Source organism: Crinia signifera, chromosome 1, assembly GCF_055691185.1.
Source record: "Crinia signifera chromosome 1, ASM5569118v1, whole genome shotgun sequence".
NCBI lineage: Eukaryota > Metazoa > Chordata > Amphibia > Anura > Myobatrachidae > Crinia > Crinia signifera.
This window is the reverse complement of record NC_139217.1, coordinates 190,646,449-190,669,650: the sequence shown is the minus strand read 5'-3', so window position 1 is coordinate 190,669,650 and position 23,202 is coordinate 190,646,449. Positions and strand designations below refer to the sequence as shown.

General features: G+C 42.8%; 1 protein-coding gene across 1 annotated transcript; it reads left to right on the top strand.

The window, feature by feature from the left end:
• Positions 1-2,283: 2,283 nt before the first annotated feature.
• Positions 2,284-4,413, top strand: LOC146062959 (E3 SUMO-protein ligase ZBED1-like). The gene is made up of 2 exons (XM_083174970.1): positions 2,284-3,374; positions 3,636-4,413. The coding sequence occupies exons 1-2, from the start codon at positions 2,284-2,286 to the stop codon at positions 4,297-4,299; spliced, it is 1,755 nt and encodes a 584-aa protein (XP_083031096.1). The 3' UTR covers positions 4,300-4,413.
• The last annotated feature ends 18,789 nt before the right edge of the window (positions 4,414-23,202 follow it).

The window sequence follows — 23,202 nt, the reverse complement described above, 5'->3', positions numbered from 1 at the left end:
GGATGCCATACCAGAGGGGTACATCAGGGGAGGATGTTACTGCAGCCCCATAACAGAGGGGTGGATGCCATACCAGAGGGGTACATCAGGGGAGGATGCTACTGCAGCCCCATAACAGAGGGGTGGATGCCATACCAGAGGGGTACATCAGGGGAGGATGCTACTGCAGCCACATAACAGAGGGGTGGATGCCATACCAGAGGGGTACATCAGGGGAGGATGTTACTGCAGCCCCATAACAGAGGGGTGGATGCCATACCAGAGGGGTACATCAGGGGAGGATGCTACTGCAGCCCCATAACAGAGGGGTGGATGCCATACCAGAGGGGTAAATCAGGGGAGGATGTTACTGCAGCCCCATAACAGAGGGGTGGATGCCATACCAGAGGGGTACATCAGGGGAGGATGCTACTGCAGCCCCATAACAGAGGGGTGGATGCCATACCAGAGGGGTACATCAGGGGAGGATGCTACTGCAGCCACATAACAGAGGGGTGGATGCCATACCAGAGGGGTACATCAGGTGAGGATGTTACTGCAGCCCCATAACAGAGGGGTGGATGCCATACCAGAGGGGTACATCAGGGGAGGATGCTACTGCAGCCCCATAACAGAGGGGTGGATGCCATACCAGAGGGGTACATCAGGGGAGGATGCTACTGCAGCCACATAACAGAGGGGTGGATGCCATACCAGAGGGGTACATCAGGTGAGGATGTTACTGCAGCCCCATAACAGAGGGGTGGATGCCATACCAGAGGGGTACATCAGGGGAGGATGCTACTGCAGCCCCATAACAGAGGGGTGGATGCCATACCAGAGGGGTAAATCAGGGGAGGATGTTACTGCAGCCCCATAACAGAGGGGTGGATGCCATACCAGAGGGGTACATCAGGTGAGGATGTTACTGCAGCCCCATAACAGAGGGGTGGATGCCATACCAGAGGGGTACATCAGGGGAGGATGCTACTGCAGCCCCATAACAGAGGGGTGGATGCCATACCAGAGGGGTACATCAGGGGAGGATGCTACTGCAGCCACATAACAGAGGGGTGGATGCCATACCAGAGGGGTACATCAGGGGAGGATGTTACTGCAGCCCCATAACAGAGGGGTGGATGCCATACCAGAGGGGTACATCAGGGGAGGATGCTACTGCAGCCCCATAACAGAGGGGTGGATGCCATACCAGAGGGGTACATCAGGGGAGGATGCTACTGCAGCCACATAACAGAGGGGTGGATGCCATACCAGAGGGGTACATCAGGGGAGGATGTTACTGCAGCCACATAACAGAGGGGTGGATGCCATACCAGAGGGGTACATCAGGGGAGGATGTTACTGCAGCCCCATAACAGAGGGGTGGATGCCATACCAGAGGGGTACATCAGGGGAGAATGCTACTGCAGCCTCATAACAGAGGGGTACAAGCCACTAGGGCTGGGGTAATAGGGTGGGTACTGTGTTTCACTGGGGATGGGGTGAGTACACAATTCTAAACAGTTCTATAAGTTTGCATGTCAGTGTCCAATACCTACCTTAACATTCCAGCAAACTTGGGTAGAACGATAAAGTGGCAGTACTAAAGAACGGACAGAGTGACATCACCGCAGGCTGTCCGGCAAGACGCGCAATTACCCAACTACTGACCAGCAAGGGGAGCATCGTGCAAGACTACAAGAGATCGTCTGAGGTTTAGGTAAGGAAAGGGGGTAATGAAAGTTGTAGCCTGCGGCAGCTTACTAGGGGCCCTTAATTTATTAACAGTTCATTATATAGCACAGCATATTCCATTGTGCTTTACAATGAAGATAGTGATAGAACAAACTTAGTATTTACAGACAGTCAAACGTTAGGAGGGCCCTGCTCGCAAGACATCAATCATTAATCAGTGTCACTGCAAAACTGGGGTATAAAGTCTACTTTTTTTTTCTATATGATACAGTAACAGTGCTCTTATGTCCCTTTTTATCATCTGAGGTTAGTGTATGGAAAGGGGGTAATGAAAGTTGTAGCCTGCGGCAGCTTACTAAGAGCCCTTTATTTATTAACAGTTTATATTATATAGCACAGCATATTCATTTGTGCTTTACAATGAAGATAGTGATAGAACAAACTGGGTATTTACAGACAGTTAAACATTAGGAAGGCCCTGCTCGCAAGACATTAATCAATAATCAGTGGCACAGCAAAACTGGGGTGTAAAGTCTACTTTTTTTTTTCTATATGATACAGTGGTCTTATCTTACTTTTTTTTCTGTCCCCCCTCACAGAAATGACTAAATGGAGAAAGGAACAGAAATATTACATGGACATTTTCATTTTAAATCTCTTCCAGACGGCAGAGTTGATAAAACCAAAGTTGTTTGTAAACACTGCAACGTTGAATTGTCTTATCACCGGAGTACTTCGAGTTTAAAGTATCATTTAAATGCAATACACAGCGTTGATTCCAGAAAATCACCCAACGAAACAAACAGTGCAGTGAGGCTTCGGCAGACTACGTTGGATACAACATATGGGAGAAGTATAGATAAACAAAAGCAAGAAAAGCTAACAAATAACTTAGCGAAGTGGATAGCTACAAGCTGCAGGCCGATTAGTATTGTGGAAGATGTCGGTCTCAAGAACATTCTTAGAATCGCAACGAATGACAGCACATATGAGCCTCCCTCAAGACGCACCATCACAAGAAGAATACATGACTTGTATGAAAAGGAGAGGACTACAAAAGCGACAGCGATACAACATGCACCACATGTTGCTCTCACTGGAGACTACTGGACATCGCTAGGTAACCATAATTACCTTGGAGTTACAGTGCATTATATAGATGAAAAGTGGGAGCTGCATTCACATGCTCTGACTGTAATGAAAACAGAAGAGAGACATTTTGCTGAAACATGTGCAGAACATTTTATTCATGTTGCACAGGAGTGGGACATTTCAGATAAAGTCAGCACACTTAGCACAGATAGCGCAAGAAATTTGATTGCCGCTGCAAGACATCTGCCTTTTGAACACGTCCCCTGCACTGCACACAGTCTCCAGCGTTCTATTACTGTATCTTTACAGAACAGTGCATTTGACAATGTCCTTGCCAAATGCAGAAAGGTTGTGGGCCACTTTAAACACAGTCCATCAAATGCTGCAGAATTAGAAAAACAACAAATTGAACATGGACAAAAGAAGGAGTCGCTTATACAAGACATTCCAACCAGATGGAATTCGACTCTGGACATGGTAAAAAGCGTCTGCAGAAATGAACAGCCACTGAGGGATGTCCTCACCACACACAACACCAAGATTGCCATGCCAACTAAAGCTGAAATGGACAAACTGCAGAGGTTGGAAACGCTGCTGGAGCCCTGCAGGTATATTTTACATACATCATATATTTCATTTTCTCACTGTACTGTCTGTAAAAGATGTAGCATGAATGGGATGTAGTTACGATGCTGGCTCTCGGTATCCCATCGGTGAAGATCCTGCAGGGAGGGTTAAGGGTAGGACGGTTTAGTATATTTACTGGGGACTGTCTGAGTACTGGGATGCCACTGTTAGTATACACTAGAATTGTCAGAATTCTCCCATACCCAACAAAATGGGTTTGAATTTTTGTTTTACTGTTGCAGGTATGTGACGGAACTTCTGGGAGGAGAAAAGTATGTTTCGTGCTCTGTGGTTCTACCTGCTTTTTGCCATCTCTCTCGGGTCATGGCGAGCTCAGATGATGACCCTGCCTACGTGGTAAAATTTAAGTCTACATTCATAACAGACCTGGAGACACGCAAGGGAAATGCCAATCTTGCATATCTGAAGATTGCTAGTGCATTGGATCCAAGATTCAAAGACCTCAAGTGTATACCCAGACCTGAGAGGGTTGAGGTGTGGGCCTCAGTCACCAACTTACTCAAGGAACAGAGGTTTGCTGCAGAGAAACTGGTGGAAGCAACAACAGAGCCACCAAATAAAAAGTTAGCCCTATTGGCTGCTTCATCAGAGTCTGATTCTGAACAAGAGGAAGATTCAGTTGAGAACAGTGTGCGTCGATACAGAGCGGAGCCCACCATCAGTACAGAGTCCTGTCCGTTAGAGTGGTGGTCCAAACATGCAGGCTCACACAGCAGGCTGGCCTCTATTGCACAGAAGTACTTGGCCACACCTGCAACATCAGTACCCTGTGAAAGGTTGTTTTCTCTTGCTGGTCATATTGTGCAGAAGAAGAGAGTTTGTTTATCATCTGAAAATGTAAATAACCTGGTGTGTCTTAGCAACTGGCTTGGTGCTGAGGGCTAAATAGGTTACACACCTAAAAGATATCTGTCCAATCTGTCTGGTGGGAATAAAATTTGGTAATGTATGAGGGCATATAACAATCAACCTTTTCCTCCCAAACACTGGAAAACAGACAGTGGTCATTCATCATTCATTACATCTGTTGTATTGATATAACACATTTCTCGAAACAATTGTTTTTGTCTGTTTTCCAATGTTTGGGAGCAAATACTTGATTGATGATTGTTCTTTGCTCTCATACCTTACAAATATTTGTTCCCAACAGATAGATTCGACAGATATCTTTTAGGTATGTACTCTAGTTGGAGGAATGGACAGTAAATGCCATCTGTGTATTCTTTTTTGGTGTGCTCGACCACTTCACTCTAACAGGGAGACTTGCTACTGTACATAGGAGCAGATGTACTAAGTGTGAAGAAGGGATAAAGAAGTGATAAAGCAGTGAAAAGTGCAGGGTGATAAGGTACCAGACAGTCAGCTCTTGTCAAATCCATAATTATTGACCAGTGCATTATCACCTTGCACTTTTCACTGCTTTATCACTTCTTAATCCATACCTCCCAACATGACCCATTCCAGGAGGGATAGAATGCTCTGTTTCTGGACTTCCCTCTTATTTTATGATTGCCATCACCTGTTTTCAACAGGTTAATAATGGATAAGAAAGGTGTTCCACAACAGATGATGGCAATCATTAATCAAGAGGAAAGTCCATGAATAGAGCATTCTGTTTCTCCTGGAGAGGGGCATGTTGGGAGGTATGCTTTATCCCCTTCTCCAGGCTTAATACATCTGCCCCATACACTGTTTATACTGCTACGTTATGATTGTGGACTTTGGACTCTGAGGGTAACGTTTCTCTAAAAAGCTAGCAAACAGCTAGCAAATAGCTTTGATTTTATATTTAAAATTTACCATTTATTTTACATTAATGCTAAAGAAATATTACATGCTAATGTGGATGTTAAAGCATACCTACCAACATGACCCTTTCCTCTAGGGGCAGAATGCTCTATTCCTGGGCTTTCCTCTTAATTTATGATTACTATCATCTGTGGTGAAGCACCTGTCTTAGGGCCTTATTCTAGTTCACTCTTTCTGACAAATTCCTTCTTAGATGGACAAAACCATGTGCACTGCACATTTTACATCTGCCCCCCTGCAGTGCATATAGTTTTGTCCATCTAAGAAGGATTTTGTCAGAGAGAGTGAACTAGATCTAACCTGTTCAAAACAGGTAATGGCAATCATAAATTAAGAGGAAAGTCCAGGAGTAGAGTAGTTTGTCCCTCCAGGTATGGGTCATGTTGGGAGGAAATATTAGAATTATTTTAATTTATTTTATTCATTTATTTTAAATGCTACAGTATGAGTAAATACTGCTGTGAAAAAGCACATTTTACTAAGTGTTTGCAAGCCAAATGTTATTGCACTGTTGTTCCTATAGCAGTTCTTAATAAAAGTGCGCAATACACTACTTTTTGAATACGTTCTTGAATTTTTGCATATAAATGCGATTAATCGCAGTTATTCGTAAAAATTTACTGAGATTAATCGCGATTAAAAATTTTAATCGTTGCCCACCACTAATATATATATATATATATATATATATATATATATATATATATATATATATATATATATATATATATATATAGTTCCAGGGGCTGATCCAGGTAAATCAACCAAGTGTGCACACTCCAAAAGTACCAGCAATATAAATTTTGTTCAATACATCACCAAAGTGAGAGCAGTCAATCAGTTGACGTTTCGGACATAGAATAGTCCTTTTTCAAGATGACATCTGGGACAACAACATAGCTCCACAGCAATGCAAGAGGTCATGTGGCATAGTGTGCCTGGTGCGCCCTTTATAAAGGTCTGTACTCAATCAAACTACTAACACCTGGACTAATAGGTATAATTAACATATGGGGGCCCACAAGGCTCAACCCTACATATCTTTAATGCAGCCTCCTGAGGATGATACAGCGTGTAATACACGCTGTCTGCGGTGCCGGGTATTCAGCAGTGTAAACCCGGAAACGCTGACCCGGAAGTGACGTCAGTGCGTTCCACTGACTCTTCACTTCCTGTATTTGCTTTCCACAGCGTCCAAACAGCGCTGTCAGACTAGATAGCTCTGAAAACAGCTGAAAATAGAGCGCTTCAGATATCGCACAATAGGAGAACATCATCTGAACTAATGCTTATATAGTGGGAACTGCAAAATCTAATTGTGTCAACTCTAACCAGTAGAAAGGCCAGAATCACAATCTTAAAGGGAAAGAGGCTATTATTGAGCGAGGGATCAGGATCAAAGACTGTACCCGCACCCTGACCAATTTAGAGGCGCAATCAGGCTACACCTAGAGCCCATAACAATAAAGTGCAATATAATAAAGTGCATTATAATACAGTGCAATAATTGCTCAATATACACATAAAACTAGACACATATACAATATTTACATCAAATGAAAAAGACACATACAAACATACATAATATTGATCAATGGTCAAAGTGTCACAAATAATGTGATAACCATCAATGTTAGGGTAACTCTGCGTCAATCGGTTACTACTGCCCAAAGCCAACAATATACCACTGTTCAAGATGACAGAAAACAGTTAAGTGGGTTATGCTCATTGAGTCCCCGAGGGGCGACTGTATTCAGTTGGTGAATCCACCGTGCCTCGAGTTGGCGTAGACGAAGATGTCGGTCACCTCCTCTTGTGGGTTTGGGTACATGATCCACGAGCATGCATCTCAATGTGGCAATCTGATATCCAGCCGCCAGATAGTGTTTGGCTACTGGTTTGTCCGACATACCAGATGAAATAGCCATCCTGATAGAATAGCAAGGATTTGCCATACGCTTGCGGAAGGATCGAGTTGTCATGCCGACGTAGTACAATGTGCACGGACAGATCAGCACATAGATGACGAAAGAGCTTGTGCACGTCAATCTATGTCGGTTTTATCCTATTTCCATTATGGGGATGTCCAACCGTTGATCCGCTGATCAAAGCAAGGCACTTAGTGCAACCAGTGCACCGAAAACAGCCTCCCCTTAGTGTCCTTGCGGACTGGCTATTATCAAACGGCGGGTATAACGTGGGTCGCATCAGCATTTGTTGTAAGTTTCGCCCTCGTCTATAAAAATTCAGAGGCGGTTTGAATTTGTTCAATTTCAAAGCTGTTCACTTGCCAACATAGGCCAATGCTTCTTGGTGGTGCGCACCTTTATGAGATAGAGACCTTGATTGCCCCCATCTATATATGTGTTTGTATGCATTAATTTGCATTTTTTTAAAAATGCACTTGCACTTTTGTGTGAAAACTACTTTCTTGTTTTTATTGTTATGCTTAATAAAATTGTTATTCTGGAAACTACAGTGCCCTGAATCTGGTCCAGATTTTATATAATCATATCCACTGCACTGTTATAAGCGCCATCTCTGATGACCATCCATTCCTAGGAACTCCCAAACAACATCAACCAACCAATAGTGTTTAAGATACATTTGTTAATATATAAAAAATATATGTTTTTTTCTATAAAAAAAAATATATTTATTAAAAGTCCAAATAAATGTTCAGTACTTGTGTATTATCACAGCGCCCCCGATATTAAGTCACATGATTTTTAATCGCATCGCATCACATGCCATCGCATGCCATACATCCGATGCACAGCGATACGATGCGATTTAAGCCCCCTATACGATTTTAAATTGTATAAGCACCCTAATGGGTGCTTATAAGCACCCTAATGGGTGCTTCCAATGTTAAATGCACCCCCACGCCACCCCCAGTATGAACGGCAACCCAAAGCGTGGCGAGCGCAGCGAGCCCGCGAGAGGGGCGGCGGTACGCGTCCCCCGACCTTTTCATACCCCCTCTATCCACGTCGGCGTGGAGTCGAATTTATATAGTGTGGCGAGCCACCGAGCCCAAAGCATGGCGAGCGCAGCGAGCCCCGAGAGGGGACGCGTATTACTTTACATGTATTACGCTTCTGCTCACCACGCTTTGGGCTCGGTGGCTCGCTGCGCTCGCCACACTATATAAAATCAACTCCACGACGATGTAGATAGTGGGGGTATGAAAAGGTCGGAGGACGCGTACCGCCGCTGCGCTCGCCACGATTCGGGTTCACGTTCATAATGGGGGTGGCGTGGGGGTGCATTTTACATTGTAAGCCCCCATTAGGGTACTTATACAATTTAAAATCGCATCACATTGTATGGCATTGTATGCCATATACAATGCTATACAATTTTAACATTGTATGACATCGGGGGAAATCTCGTCGCATCGCATACCATCGCATGCCTTATGGTCTGTGATCAGGGCCGGTGCAAGGCACCGGAGCGCCCCAGGCAAGTCGGGGTGGGGGCGCCCCAGTGCAGGGGGGGGTGGTACCTGTGAAAAAAACTTGCGGCCCCGGTATCCCTGCAGTGCAGGAGCGGTCAGGGGTGTCCATGCGACAGTGGTACCTGCGGCGCCGTCATGTGTGTAAAGCTGGCTGCGGCTGGCGGGGTCCCTGCAATGAATAGAAAATAACTAGCGCTTCCCGCGCCGCCACGCGCATAGCGCATGTTATTTTCTATTCACTGCAGGGACCCCGCCGGCCGCAGCCAGTTTTATACACATGACGGCGCCACATGTACCACTGTCGCACGGACACCCCTGACCGCTCCAGCAAGTTTTTTACACAGTTCGCTGGGGGTGAGGAGCGAACTGCCGCCCTCCAGGTGCCGGCGCCCTAGGCAAATGCCTAGACCTGCCTAGTGGTGGCGCCAGCCCTGTCTGTGATGCGATGGGCGCCGTGATAGTACACAAGTACCAAATGTTCAAATAAAAGTTATTTTTTGGCAGTTCTTTTACATGTCACCTTGTGGCTGGAGTGATTCACGATGTTTAACAGTTGTTTTTCAATCACAGTTTGTAGCAGTTATCCAACAGGGGAAACAATTGATCTACGACTGTAGAATACAACAATAAGTGCCACAAAAATGACATAGAGTTATATGGAATAGAATAAAAATACCAGATAAAAGACAATGATAAGAACAAGAATAAAAACAAAAACAAAAAGGTTGACACGTTGGAATTAGGGAATACAAGGGAAAAAAGAGAGAGAGAACCTTATACTGTAGTTCTATTATTATGATGAAATTTCAGGGTCAAGATTTGTTGTGTATCTTATCAAATGTCCCTGCAAAATAATCTATATTGGGAAAACCATGCATATGCTCAAAGAGCGCATTGGGGCACACAGATCGTCCATCAAGAAAGCCTTTATTAGTTGATTGGACTTTGTCTCCTAGACAAAAAGAGGAGAGTAGTGCAAGAATACACTTTGCAAGTACATATTCGGTGGCATCGAAAGCAATAAAGAATTCAATATTGACCGGTTTCCACCCGCCACCGGCATGCAAGTCATTGGGGGCCAGATGCACTAAAGGTGCCCATACACTAGTAAGATTTATCTTCAGATCTGGCTGGTTGGAACAAAAATATGGATATGGATGAGTGACAGTTTGTCAGTTTTCCAGCCAGGGCCGGCGACAGAGGGGGTCAAGGGGGACATGTGTGACGGGCCCCGGCGATCTGAAGGGCCCCAGAGCCTGGCCGAGGCCGGGGCCCGTCTGTAAGCTGTTACCCCCGCTGTGCACTGCAGTCAGTGCGTGCCGCCCCCATCCCGCGTATGTATGCAGACGCCCGCCGCCGCAGGGTCTCTCCGACTGGAGAGAATAGTGTCAGAGACCATCCGCTGCAGCAGGCCCCACCCCCAGCTGTGCGCAGTGTGACATCTAAGGTCACGCTGCAGAGCGACAGCCATGTCTGCCCCCAAGCCTCCTGCCTGCCGCACCGAGCCTCCTGCCTGCCGCACCAAGCCTCCTGCCTGCCGCACCGAGCCTCCTGCCCGCACGCAGCCGCACAAACCGCACCGAGCCTCCAACTCACCCCTGCTGTGTCAAGCCTGCAGCTCTGTGTCTCCAACCTGCCCACATGCCCGCTGTGCCGTGGAGGGAGAACACAACCACACAGGTTGGTTTGGGGTAGGGGCATGCTACCATATATATATATATAACTAACTCACGCTGATGTATGGGGTAAAAAGCAAGTTTGGGTAACAGTAGTTGACATGACAAAGTGGCTAATTCTGTGGGGCACTGCATGCAACAAGATATATATATATTCTCCCTATTCTATATGCACATGCACCTTGCACTTTCAGCGCACGTCCAGAGGACGAGGCTCCAGTAGTCTCGAAACGTTGACGACCCTTGCTATGTTTTGACTTTGCAACTTTCTATAAAAATCTTCTACAAAAAGCCGTCTGAGTGCCACCTCCTTTCCTGGGGTAACCCCTCCAAGGCTCTCCCCCCGGATTTCTGTTTTGTATATATATATATATATATATATATATATATATACATATATCTTGTTGCATGCAGTGCCCCACAGAATTAGCCACTTTGTCATGTCAACTACTGTTACCCAAACTTGCTTTTTACCCCATATATCAGCATGAGTTATAACTCACTAAATGTTGTATATCTAGAATGGCTTAATTTGCAGCCTTCATCCTTGGACTGTCATGTCATTCCCTAGCCAACACATAGTAGACCACTACCACAATGCGTCTCACTTACATACCTGAGGCTGCATCACCCATATCACTACACACCTGCGTCACCGGATTCAGTATTGAATCCCGGCGGTCGGGATCCCGGCGTTCAGAATCCCGACGCCGGAATCCCGACAGCCGAAATGCCGACAAGGGGGGGACGTGGATCGCCCCCCCCCCTTGCGGGCTCGCTGCGCTCGCCACGCAGCGGGCCCGGTGCCTCGCTACGCTCGGCACGCTAATTTATTCTCCCTCCAGGGGTGTCGTGGACACCCCAGGAGGGAAAATGTGTCGGTATTTCGGCGGTCGGGATTCCGGCGTCGGGATTCTGAACGCACGGGATCCCGACCGCCGGGATTTTAACTGCATCCCGCGTCACCCATATCTCTACATACCTGCGTCACCCATATTACTACATACCTGCGTCACACATATCACTACACACCTGCGTCACCCATATCACTACATCAATACATTTATTAGTACATGCAGAAGAGAGTTGTGTGGGTTTGGGATTACGTGGGGGGGGGGGGGGGGCAAAAATATCAGTGTACAGGGCCCCAAGATTTCTGGTGCCGGCCCTGTTTCCAGCATTTCCAAGCAAATGGTCAACTGTCATTTGCTCTCATCCATAACCAGGTTTTTGTTCCAACCAGCCAGATCTGAAGATAAATCTGCGTGTGTATGGCCACCTTAAGTCTGTGACAAGGAAGTTAGGAGCTGATTGGATGGCTGTTTATCACTCTCCATTTTATCTCTCCATTTTATCAAATCAATGAAATAATCAAAAAATGTTCACCTAAGTTTATCACATTTTTAGCAATATATACAATCAATAAAGTCGAGCAGGGGCGACCATTATGGAATTTTAAAAGTGGAGCTGTTGCCCATAGCAATCACAAAGATTCCAGTTTATATCTTCTAGAAGGTGCTAGGTAAATGATTAGTAGAATCTGATTGGTTGCTATAGGCAACAGCTCCACATCTAAAAACATGCACATTAGTAATTATACCCCTAAAAGTTTTCCTAAATTCTTTTTCACCTTTATTCGCAACATTAAAAAGTTTTGTCAAACATATAATCAATGCATTCATCTTTCTTTTACTGTACAAGTAAAGTGATGTTCTGAGAACATGAACTATTTTCTTGACTCGTCTCATTTTGAAGAAACAGCACAAAATCAATTAGATTTTTAATTTTAAGAAAAATATTGCTTGTCATATCACTTGCACAGCTTGATATGTTTACGGGTGTACTAGTAAAATACTGTCTTAATATCGCAGTCTATATATTGACATTGTTTATAATAAATTGCTTGTATAACTTGCTTTTGAGAAGAATATTACACAGATAAAGATAAATTAGATACACAGTTGCCAAGCTAAAGCAATACCCCATTATTCTTGTATGTTTTAATACTTCTATTTAGCTGTGGATTCTGTTTAGGTTATATGAGAGATCTTGATATTAAAACTGATGCTTACACTTACTGTATCAATAAACGTATCAACTCATTTTCAAAATGGGGAAAAAAAAATGAAATGTGGTTAGCAAAGTATTTTACCATACAACATACATAAATATTTGGCATTTTAAATGTTTTGATTCTGAGCTAATATTCCTTCTTTCCTATGATTTAAATCAAATCCAAATGCCTCTAATTTTACATGTACACAATCACAGCTCCTACATCACTGTAACCAATCCTGTGAAAAGGAATACAGGTATTTGCAAGTTTTTGGGAAACTCAATATTTACTCATAAAAGTATTTATGATTGAAATAATTAAAACATCACTACAATTAACTGACTATATATATATATATATATATATATATATATATATATATATATATACCATATATACTCGAGTATAAGCCTACTTTTTCAGAACATTTTTTATGCTGAAAAAGCCCCCCTCGGCTTATACTCGAGTGAGGGTCCCACTTGAGTCAATAAGTTTTCCCAGTTTTTTTTGTTGTAAAATTAGGTGCCTCGGCTTATATTCGGGTCGACTTATACTCGAGTATATACGGTATATATATATATATATACATATATATATATATATAATTTATTTACAGTTTCTTATAGAGAGCAGCATATTCCGTTGCGCTTTACAGTAGTAGACAGTGATAAAACAAACTGGGTAACAACAGACAGACTTGGAGGTAAGAGGGCCCTGCTGCAAGCTTACAATCTATAGGGATATAGAAGGGAAACGCAAGGACAGGCATTAATAATATGTAGCATAGCAATCCCACCAAGTTGCAAGTCCAGAAGGGGAGCTATATAATACATAAGTGCCTCAGAGGGTTATACGTGTGGAACTTAAATATGATAGGCTTGCCTGAAGAGATGATATTTCAGGGAACACTTGAAAGTCTGGAGGCTAATATATATATATATATATATATATATATATATATATATATGTCCAAGGAACGGATGGCACTCTGCTTCAACGATAATAAAGTAGGCGACACAAGGTGTCTTTGGAGAGGCACCTGCACCGTTGGTTCATTTCTGGAGTGCCAGTCATTGGGATTTGTGTATATATATATATATATATATATATATATATATATGATGTAGGATTCTTGTTGATCCGGCACTCTCCTTAACTTGATATAGATTGCCTAGGTGCCTCTAATGAGGTAAGTACAAGTGTCTGGAAGAATAGCGGCACTCAAAGCATCTTGTAAATAAAGTTTTCTTTTTGTATTTAGATCAAGTTGCAGACATCATACAAGTCAAATACTTTACAAGCATAGGTTAGTGCCCCGACGTTTCAATGCCGTTATAGGTCCGGATCCTTAGAACACCCGTGTGTTGACTCTATTATTGACACTGCCTTCACTCTGTATTTTATTTGGAAATTTTCTGAAAAGAAAAAATATTTTTTAGAAGTGTTGTGAATAAAATCTTTTTTACTTCAATGAATTGAAAAAGAAACCATTGGTTTCTCGTGTATTTCCTTTCTTTTTTCTATTGGTATACCCTTTTGGTGGAAAAGAGGAACCACGCTTGGAAACAACAAAAAGAGGAGGACCCTATAACATATTAAAGGAGAGTATTCTTCAAAAAAATTTATATACTATCAAATTCCTATCATTTGTTTGAATTACAGTAGGACATTGGCTATGTCCGTTAAGAGAACGCCCAGATTCTGAGTATACCATATAAAAAAATTTAATATCTGGGTACTTGTGAGTTATCTGGGCGCCCGATTTTTGATCGTATACCATCGGATCGGATCGCGTCGCATCGTGTGTTAACCAAATGGCATGCGATGCGACGCGACGAGATCAGCACCCGAGCCCGATTTTACATCGGGTACCATCTGATCTGATCACGTCGCATCGCATGTTAACCACATGGCATGCGATGCGACGCGACGAGATCAGCACCCGATTTTAGCAGGGCAAAACCCCCAAAAAGTGACAAAACGTAAATCCCATCCCCATTGTTAACGCCACTCCACTATTGACGCCAACCCGAAGCGTGGCGAGCGCAGCGAGCCCGCGAGGGGCGGCGGTACGTGTCCTCCGACCTTTTCATGCCCTACTATCCACTAGGGCGTGGAGTGAGAATAGAATAGTGTGGCGAGCGCAGCGAGCCACCGAGGCCCGAAGCGTGGCGAGCGGACACGGATACCTGTGAAGCCCACGAAGGTATGTGCTCACCTGTGAAGGTATCTGCGTCCCCTCACGGGGCTCGCTACGCTCGCCACGCTTCGGGCCTCGGTGGCTCGCTGCGCTCGCCACACTATTCTATTCTCACTCCACGCCCTAGTGGATAGTAGGGCATGAAAAGGTCGGAGGACGCGTACCACCGCCCCTCGCGGGCTCGCTACGCTCGCCGCGCTTCGGGTTCATGTTGATAGTGGCTTGGTTGTGAACATCCAATATCATTCATCAATATCATTCATTTCTGACACATTAAGGACAACAGAATTTAAGGAATAACTGTAATTAGCATATATCAGAAATAATAACAACAACACATAGCATACAATAATTACTCACCGTAATTATGTAGCCAAATAAATTATAACAACAGCAACACATAGCATACAATAATTAATCACCGTAATTATTTTCCAACAAACTGAGTGCATGTAGAATGCGGTTAAATGGGCTGTCCCCCGCCAGGCACTTTCGCCACACAAACTCCTGCATATAAGAGTCCAGGTGATGGCGGGCTGTGCCCCGCTGGCGTTTGTTCCGCCATTTTGCACATCCCCATAGTCTTTCGATGTTTTGGGTGTGTGCTCCAGTGTCCGGGTCCACAAAATTGTATCTGTGGTTCACTCTCAAGTGACTGTATCCAGCCCGCTCCAGTTCTGCGGTTTTGTACGCCCGCCAGCAATCGCTGACAATTGTACTGCCAGGCTCGATGTGCTCCACAATTGCATTAATCAGAGTTGTCGCATCTCGCTTCTCCACTGGTAGCATAAAACAGTCCCCTGTTTCACGACACACTCCTCCAAACACCCACTGCTGTGGGAGAACTCTGCCGACATTGGCTTGTCTCTTTGCGAAGAGTGTCTCATCAACTTCCACTATTTTCCCTGGTCCACCAATCTGGCGTCGAGGCTGGGACATCAGGTCGCATTGACATGCCTCCCGCATCAATGCATTGTAAAAAATAGTGCTTTTATTACATATCTTTAAATTCTTGGTGCAAAACTCTATCGATGTGAGTTCATCACACCAACAGAAAATAAAGCGCAGTATGGTCATAAATGGCAGCCTGCATCCGGGGTAAAATAGCGAGGCCCGCAGACTCTGCTTTCCCACAACTTTTGATGTAGCAGCGCCATTTCCGCTCTTGTACAGACAGGCGCATTGGGTGTCCATTTGGACAGGTAGCTGTGGATGGAAGCAGCCCATTGTCCTGCATGAATTGAACTGTATCCTCTTCAGTTTTGGGGAGGCTGAAGATACTGTCCACCATAGCCATACTGGGAAATAGGGTGTAAGGTGCAAAATGGGGCAATATGGGGCAAATGTCAGAAATTTCACCTCACAAATACTCTGAGACACAGCAACACTGCAAATCACTTGTTTTCTCCTGTCAAAACTCACTCACAGTGATTTTGTGCCAGATGTGGCAGAGGGCGGGTTTAAAAATGGGCGGGAAGTGTAAAAATCGCGTCGCGTCGCATCGCATGCCATTGTATACCATACAATAGCATACGATGCGACGCGATGGCAAATCGCGTCGCATCGCGTCGCATCGTATGCTTATTGTACTGACATCCGATTTCCACATCGGGCGCCCAGATAACTCACAAGTACCGATTTCTCTAAACACCACGAGTCTGGCTAGCTGTTAAGTGCTGGGTGCCTTCACTGGTAAATTTTGTAGCATAGCAGGGAAGCGCGGCACTCGCAGCAAATAAAGTACACGTAGCACAACTACCATGTGCTACGTGTACTTTATTGGCTGCGAGTGCCGCACTTCCCTGCTATGCTATATATATATATATATATATATATATATATATATATCCAAGGTGTGGGTAGCACTCACTAGTCCAATCCCTTCATGCTGGGGTGTTACACTCAAGAATCCATTTGTGTGGAGACTGTTATAAACGTGGGTACATAAAGAGGCCACTCTCCAGACTGAAGATAATTTTAAAACTGCATTTTATTTTTCAATCCCGCTGCCACATTTTTGGTCAACGTTTCGGCTCAAATCCGAGCCTTTTTCAAGACTTGTAGACAGCTTAATACATGAAATGTAAGTGCCAACACACCTCATGACATCCAATATGAAGTGCGCGCCATCCTGCCTGGCATTTCATGTATTAAGCTGTCTACAAGTCTTGAAAACGGCTCGGATTTGAGCCGAAACGTTGACCAAAAATGTGGCAGCGGGATTGAAAAATAAAATGCAGTTTTAAAATTATCTTCAGTCTGGAGAGTGGCCTCTTTATGTACCCACGTTATACATATATATATATATATATATATATATATATATATGTATATATATATAGATATATATGTCACAGGTTTCAGGTAAATTAGCTTATCTAGGTTCATTTACCTGAAACCTGTGACAGCTGGTCACAGGGGCCCCTTTAATACTAATTCAGGTGCTGTGTTTGGGATTGTCTCACCTTTAAAAGCCATAAGGTACTTGGCAGTTGAGCATTAACCCAGGAAAAAAAAACACATGTTAGTGAGTGCTGGGCCCCATGTGTTTGTATTTACTAGAGTGTGTGTTCACAGGCCACCGCACCCCACCCCGGAATGTGGGTGCTGTTTGAACCCCATTCCTAGGAGTGTGTTGGTACTTCTGTATCTATATATATATATAAAGTTCCAAACCTGCCGGCACTCAAAAAACGAAAATGCAGACAGCGGGCCCCGGTGCCCCAACAGCAATCATGTACCCCTCCAAAAAATGATTGGCACTCAGGAGGCAATTTCAGCAGTTTAAAACGGATGTATATTTAGGCTAAGCTTTCGGGGTTTGACCCCCTTCGTCAGAGCACAATCCTACAGCAAACAGACAGTGCACAGTTACCACATAAATACCTTCTGTACCTTAAGCACCTCCGCCACTCCGTGTACGTCATCAGCAGCCGCACGTGCAGACGCCGGGACTCAGACGGCAGCCGCCTCATTTCCGGGTCCAGCATTCAGCGTGGTTGCCTAGCAACCTCCGGCTGTTTGCGTTCCACTGCGGCATGATACATCTTCCCCTAAGACTAAAACTATGCATATGCATTGGCAAGTGGAGTGCCAATGTCCTTGGTGCTAATCCATAAAAAAAAAAAGTTTGACAAAGTACTTTCTTACAATATATTCTTCAAAATCAGGTCTGTCAGTATATCTTATACAAAAAGTTATATTATAATCCTGCTGTCAGGATCACAAGGAATGACAATTTGTCAGTTCCAGTAAAAATAAGAAATTAACAATGACAGGTGTGTCCTGTTTCTCAAGTATATTATACACTTTACTTTAAAGAGTGTCTTGACACAGACAAAAAAAAATCAAAATAATCCATCAATTCATGCCTCGTGTATGTTTAATAACACCTATATTTATTTTATTTATCTAATCAAGGCATTTGATGATTCTAGTCCTCCTAATTTTTATATAAATTTCTCCAAAATTCAATAGCTTAAATAATGTATCACCATTCCCAATTATAATGTGAACCACCTTAGAGGCAGAATGATAAAAAATACTGTACTTGACGTTTTGCAGATTTTGAAAATTATAGCCTTAAAGTCAAAGTTGTAAATTTTCTCATGGAACTTATTTTTTAACCACTGTTACAGCCAATTTTAATAACTTCGGGGTCACTGCAATTTCTTTTTAGACGTATAAATTGACTCTTTGGCACGCCCTTCAGCCAGGGATGGTGATGTTGGCTATCGATGGGGATGAATGTATTTATGTCGGTGGGTTTATGGTAAGTTTTCGTGTGGATGATGTTATTGCTGATATATATGGTTAAGTCCAAAAAGTTCACTTCTTGTTTACTGAAATCAAAGAGTCAATTTATACATCTAAAAAGAAATTGCAGTGACCCCAAAGTTTTATCAGCACAGAACACCAAACTAAAAGAAGAATTTTTAATTAAAGGATATCAGGAGGAAGAAATCACAAAAACAATAGAAGAAATACAGAGGAGAGATAGAGCAACCCTACTTGAAAATAAGAAAAGAAATACTGAAAATAAAGAAGATGCAAATAAGCTTCAGTTTGCCTTTTTCACTCAGTTTGACCGGAACCATAAACAATTAGAGAACACCATAAAAAACATTGGCATCTCCTTCAAGAAGATCCTGTATTAAAAGATTTAATCCCAGATCGACCTAAATTCGTCTACAGGAAATCAAACAATTTAAAGAACTATCTAGTCAAAAGCGCATTACCAGGAGAAATGAAAAACTTGTGCGCACTAAAGGGTTTCACTGGTGTGGTTCCTGCATTGCATGTACAAATATCCCGGCCGACTCATCAAAAACATCAGAAATCTTTGTTCGGCCTATCATATATAGGGAGGACCACCCGTCCATTGAAAACTAGAATTTCGGAACATTTCCGGAACATTAAAAAAGGTCTGGTCACACATCATCTTTCAAAACATTTCAAAGAGACACACCAATGTTCAATCAATTCCATTAAAAAACTCTTAGGAATTCAGAAAATCGTGAGCAATTGGAAAAATAGAAATATTGAACAGAATCTAGCCGGGGTGGAAATTAAATTAATTTACCAAATGAAAACCTTAGTCCCGTCAGGCCTTAATCATGATTTTGAACTTAAATGGTTTCTTTAATACTGTAATATTTTTATCCCGACCCACTTTTCATTTCCAAGTATATGCCTTTCACGTTTATTTTTATAGACCTTTCACGTTTATTTTTTATTATTTTTGTCGTTTTTAATTCATTTTAATTCAATTTTAGTACATCAAGTCATTTAAAGGAAACTATTGTCAAACTTTGCTGTCATTGTGTTCCCCAAGAATCATTCAATCATCTCTTTTCCCCCCAGAATCAATCAATCCATCGCCTCTGCCCTTTTTATTATAATGAAAATATGAACCAAGCCACAATACCCATAGTTAAAACCTAAATATTAGAATATAATAATAATCCATCCATTAAGCGTGAATAAGGAAGACGCCAGCGGAAGTCAAAAGTAAACACCACGTGGACCAAAAGCTAACAGGAAACATAACCAGCGGCAGCCTTTCCATGGGTACCGGAAGTGACGATCACCCGCTACCAGAAGTGAAGCGATCGGCGCTACACGCGGCTCTGGAATAGCCACTGAGATGTGAGGGAAGGCAGAACACTATCACCTGCGGAAAGAAGTGGCAGAGAAATAGCTTTCTGGACACAGTCGTATAGCAGATGTACAGAAATCAACGAAGGAGAAGCACTTCCTGTCACGTCCATTACAGAGGTACTATATAAACAGAGGATAAATCTTTCACTAGTCAGGAGCCTGAAGAAGAGACAGTAGTCTCGAAATATGTTGTTCCTGGACTAGTGATACATCATTCAGAGAAGGAGGTAAATGTGAGAGTAGAAGTCCACACAGGCTCTAGGTCCAGATCCTTAGAACACCTGTGTGTTGACTCTATTATTGACACTGCCTTCACTCTGTATTTTATTTGAAAATTTTATGAAAAGAAAAAATATTTTTTAGAAGTGTTGTGCATAAAATCTTTTTTACTTAAATCAATTGAAAAAGAAACCATTATATGTGTCCAACTATCCATTTTATCGTGAGTACGGGTACACTACCCAGCCTTAAAAGAAACCCTGATATGCCTATATTTATTCTTTAATAGTGAGTCGGGGTACGCTTAAAAGTACACCATTTTCAAAAAAACATATCAGAAGCTGTCGCAATTTGCGCTTTGAAGCTGATTTACACATTGGTTCCTCTTGTATTTCCTATCTTTTTTCTGTCGGTATACCCTTTCGGAGAAAAAGAGGAACCACGTTTGGAAACCACAAAAAGAGGAGGACCCTATAACATATTAAAGGAGAGTATTCTTAAATTTTTTTCATATCCAATTTTTTTCAATTCCTATCATTTGTTTGAATTACAGTAGGACATTGACTATGTCCATTAAGAGAACGCCCAGATTCTGAGTATACCATATAAAAATACTTAACAGCTAGCATTGGAGCTGTGGATGTGCCGGTCCATTGTCCGATTATATATATATATATATATATATATATATAAACAGAGCACCAACTAATCCCAGCAATAATGACCAGCACCTGCCAGCATGTCACCTGTTTTTCATGCAATTGTCATCCACCCCAAGTGGAAAACATTGAGTCACTGGCAGAACAAATATCAGCTTCCGGGTTCCATGCAGACCTATAGCCCCAAACAACTGGTACCCAGACATTAGGCATTTGAAGTGCAGGAAATCAATGCAATCCACTGGCTTACATAGTTACATAGTTACATAGTAGGTGAGGCTGAATAAAGATTTGGGTCCACTAGTTCAAACTATTTTTATAATAGTTTATCCCTTGGGGTATAGTATGTTCCGATATTAAAAAGACAGATTATGTTACTTATTCGTACCTGTGGATGTGTTTAACCAATAAATGTTTATCCAACCTTATTTTAAACATATTTATAGTGTCTGCCGACACCATTTCTTCAGGAAGGGCCGTCTTTTCGTATGGGCTTAATGGGCACTTGCCCAGGAGTCCCAGGTGTATAAGGGCCCTCTGATAGCTGAGGATCCCCTTTTTCCAGGGATACCAGAATTTTCCAAATTCAACGCAGCAGTCCACATCCAACCTGTTAATTGCACTTCCCAGTCATATATTTCTCAAAATCTGGGACTCTCCCCTTTCTGTCGACACTAGCGGCTTGTCTCTATCATGCCCCGAACTGGAGATATCAGCCTTCCAGCAGCCGGTTCCTGCTCCAGCTCCAAACGTCTGGTGTAGAGTTTTATATTTTTGTCAATGGATTGCTCTGGCTCCTGATCTCTGATCCCCAAGTTCCCAGCACCTCCTGAAAGGTGGGACTCTAGAGTTTTATACTATTTAAAGCTAATAAATCTATTTCCTTATAATGGCAATATCTGCAGTCAAACAAGCTGCCCTTCCACCAGAAAATGACAGATATTAAGCCCACTCCATTATCCAACCTTCCCTGCGTATAAAACACCCCCTACCTCCCTGGAAGTAATTTACAAGGGACCCTTCATTCAGCTCAGTGCCCCCTTCCACACGTTAGTGTTCTCCCTCCCACCACCTGTGCAGTAAAGGAGTAATTAGCAGAAGTGACTGCTCCAGGTCCTACATGTTGAGTGGAAGATAGAGCACCCCCTGCCACCCGTGGGACATCAGAGCTGCTGCTGATAGCACCCCCCACCCCTAGGAGGGGAGAATGGGTAAGGGCCCTAGTGCATTGCTTTGCCCAGGGGCCCACATTGCTGATAAGACGGCCCTGGAAGAGAGTTCCAAAGTTTAACTGTTCTGACTGTAAAGATTTTTTTTCTTCTAGATGAACAAAATCTTTTTTCTTCTAATCTAATCTGCCTCTTCTAATCTAAACTGCCTCTGGTCCTAGATTCCTGTCTAGCAGAAAAAAAGTGTGTTTGACAGTTCTTATATTGGCCCCTAATGTATTTATACATATTGAGCATGTCCCCCCTTAAACGTCTCTTCTCTAGTGTAAATAGTCCCAGATTGCTTAATCTTTCCTCGTAGTTTAAATTCTCCATTCCACCTAATAAGCTTTGTTGCTCTTCTTTGGATTTTTTCTAATTCTATGATGTCCTTTTTATAGTGTGGGGCCCAGAATTGTACTGCGTATTCGAGGTGCGGTCTAACCAATAATTTGTACAGAGGCATAATTACTTTTGAATCCCTAGTTTCCATGCCCCTTTTAATACATACTACAGTTTTTTTGGCCTTTTTTGTTGCTACAGTATATTACATTGAGCACTACACCATAGTTTATTGTCTATTTGGACTCCAAGATCATTTTCGAGTACTGAATTACCCAATTCATCCCCACTTAGGTTATAACTAGCACACTGGTTATGTCTCCCAAGGTGCATGACATTGCATTTGTCCACATTGATCCTCATCTTCCACTTTTTTGCCCACTCATCTAGATTGTCAAGATAATTTTGAAGCGTGGTGACATCTTCTGATGATTTAATAACTCTGCTCAATTTTGTATGGTCTGCAAAGATGGATACATTGCTGAGTAACCCCATCCCAATATCATTAATAAACATGTTAAATAAAATGGGCCCTAGAACCGAACCCTGTGGCATTCCACTTAGTACTGGTATCATATTTGAAATGGCACTGTTCACGGCCACTCTTTGTTCTCTATTACACAACCAGTTCCCTACCCATCTACAGATATTTGCCCCCAATCCCAGGTCCTCCATTTTATTTATCAACCTCTTGTGTGGTACTGTGTCGAAGGCTTTAGCAAAATCTAGGAAAATCACATCTACAGCGTTTCCATTATCAAGGTTTTTGCTAACCTCTTCATAGAAACCAAGTAGATTAGTTTGGTATGAACGATTTTTCACGAACCCATGCTGGTTATTACTGAGTAAACTTTGAAGGTCTAAATATTGCTGGATACCATCTCTTAAACATCCTTCAAATAGTTTACCCACTATTGATGTTAAATGAACAGGTCTTTAATTAGCAGGATCCTCATTTTTTCTATTTTGAATAATGGCACTACCTCTGCTATTCTCCAG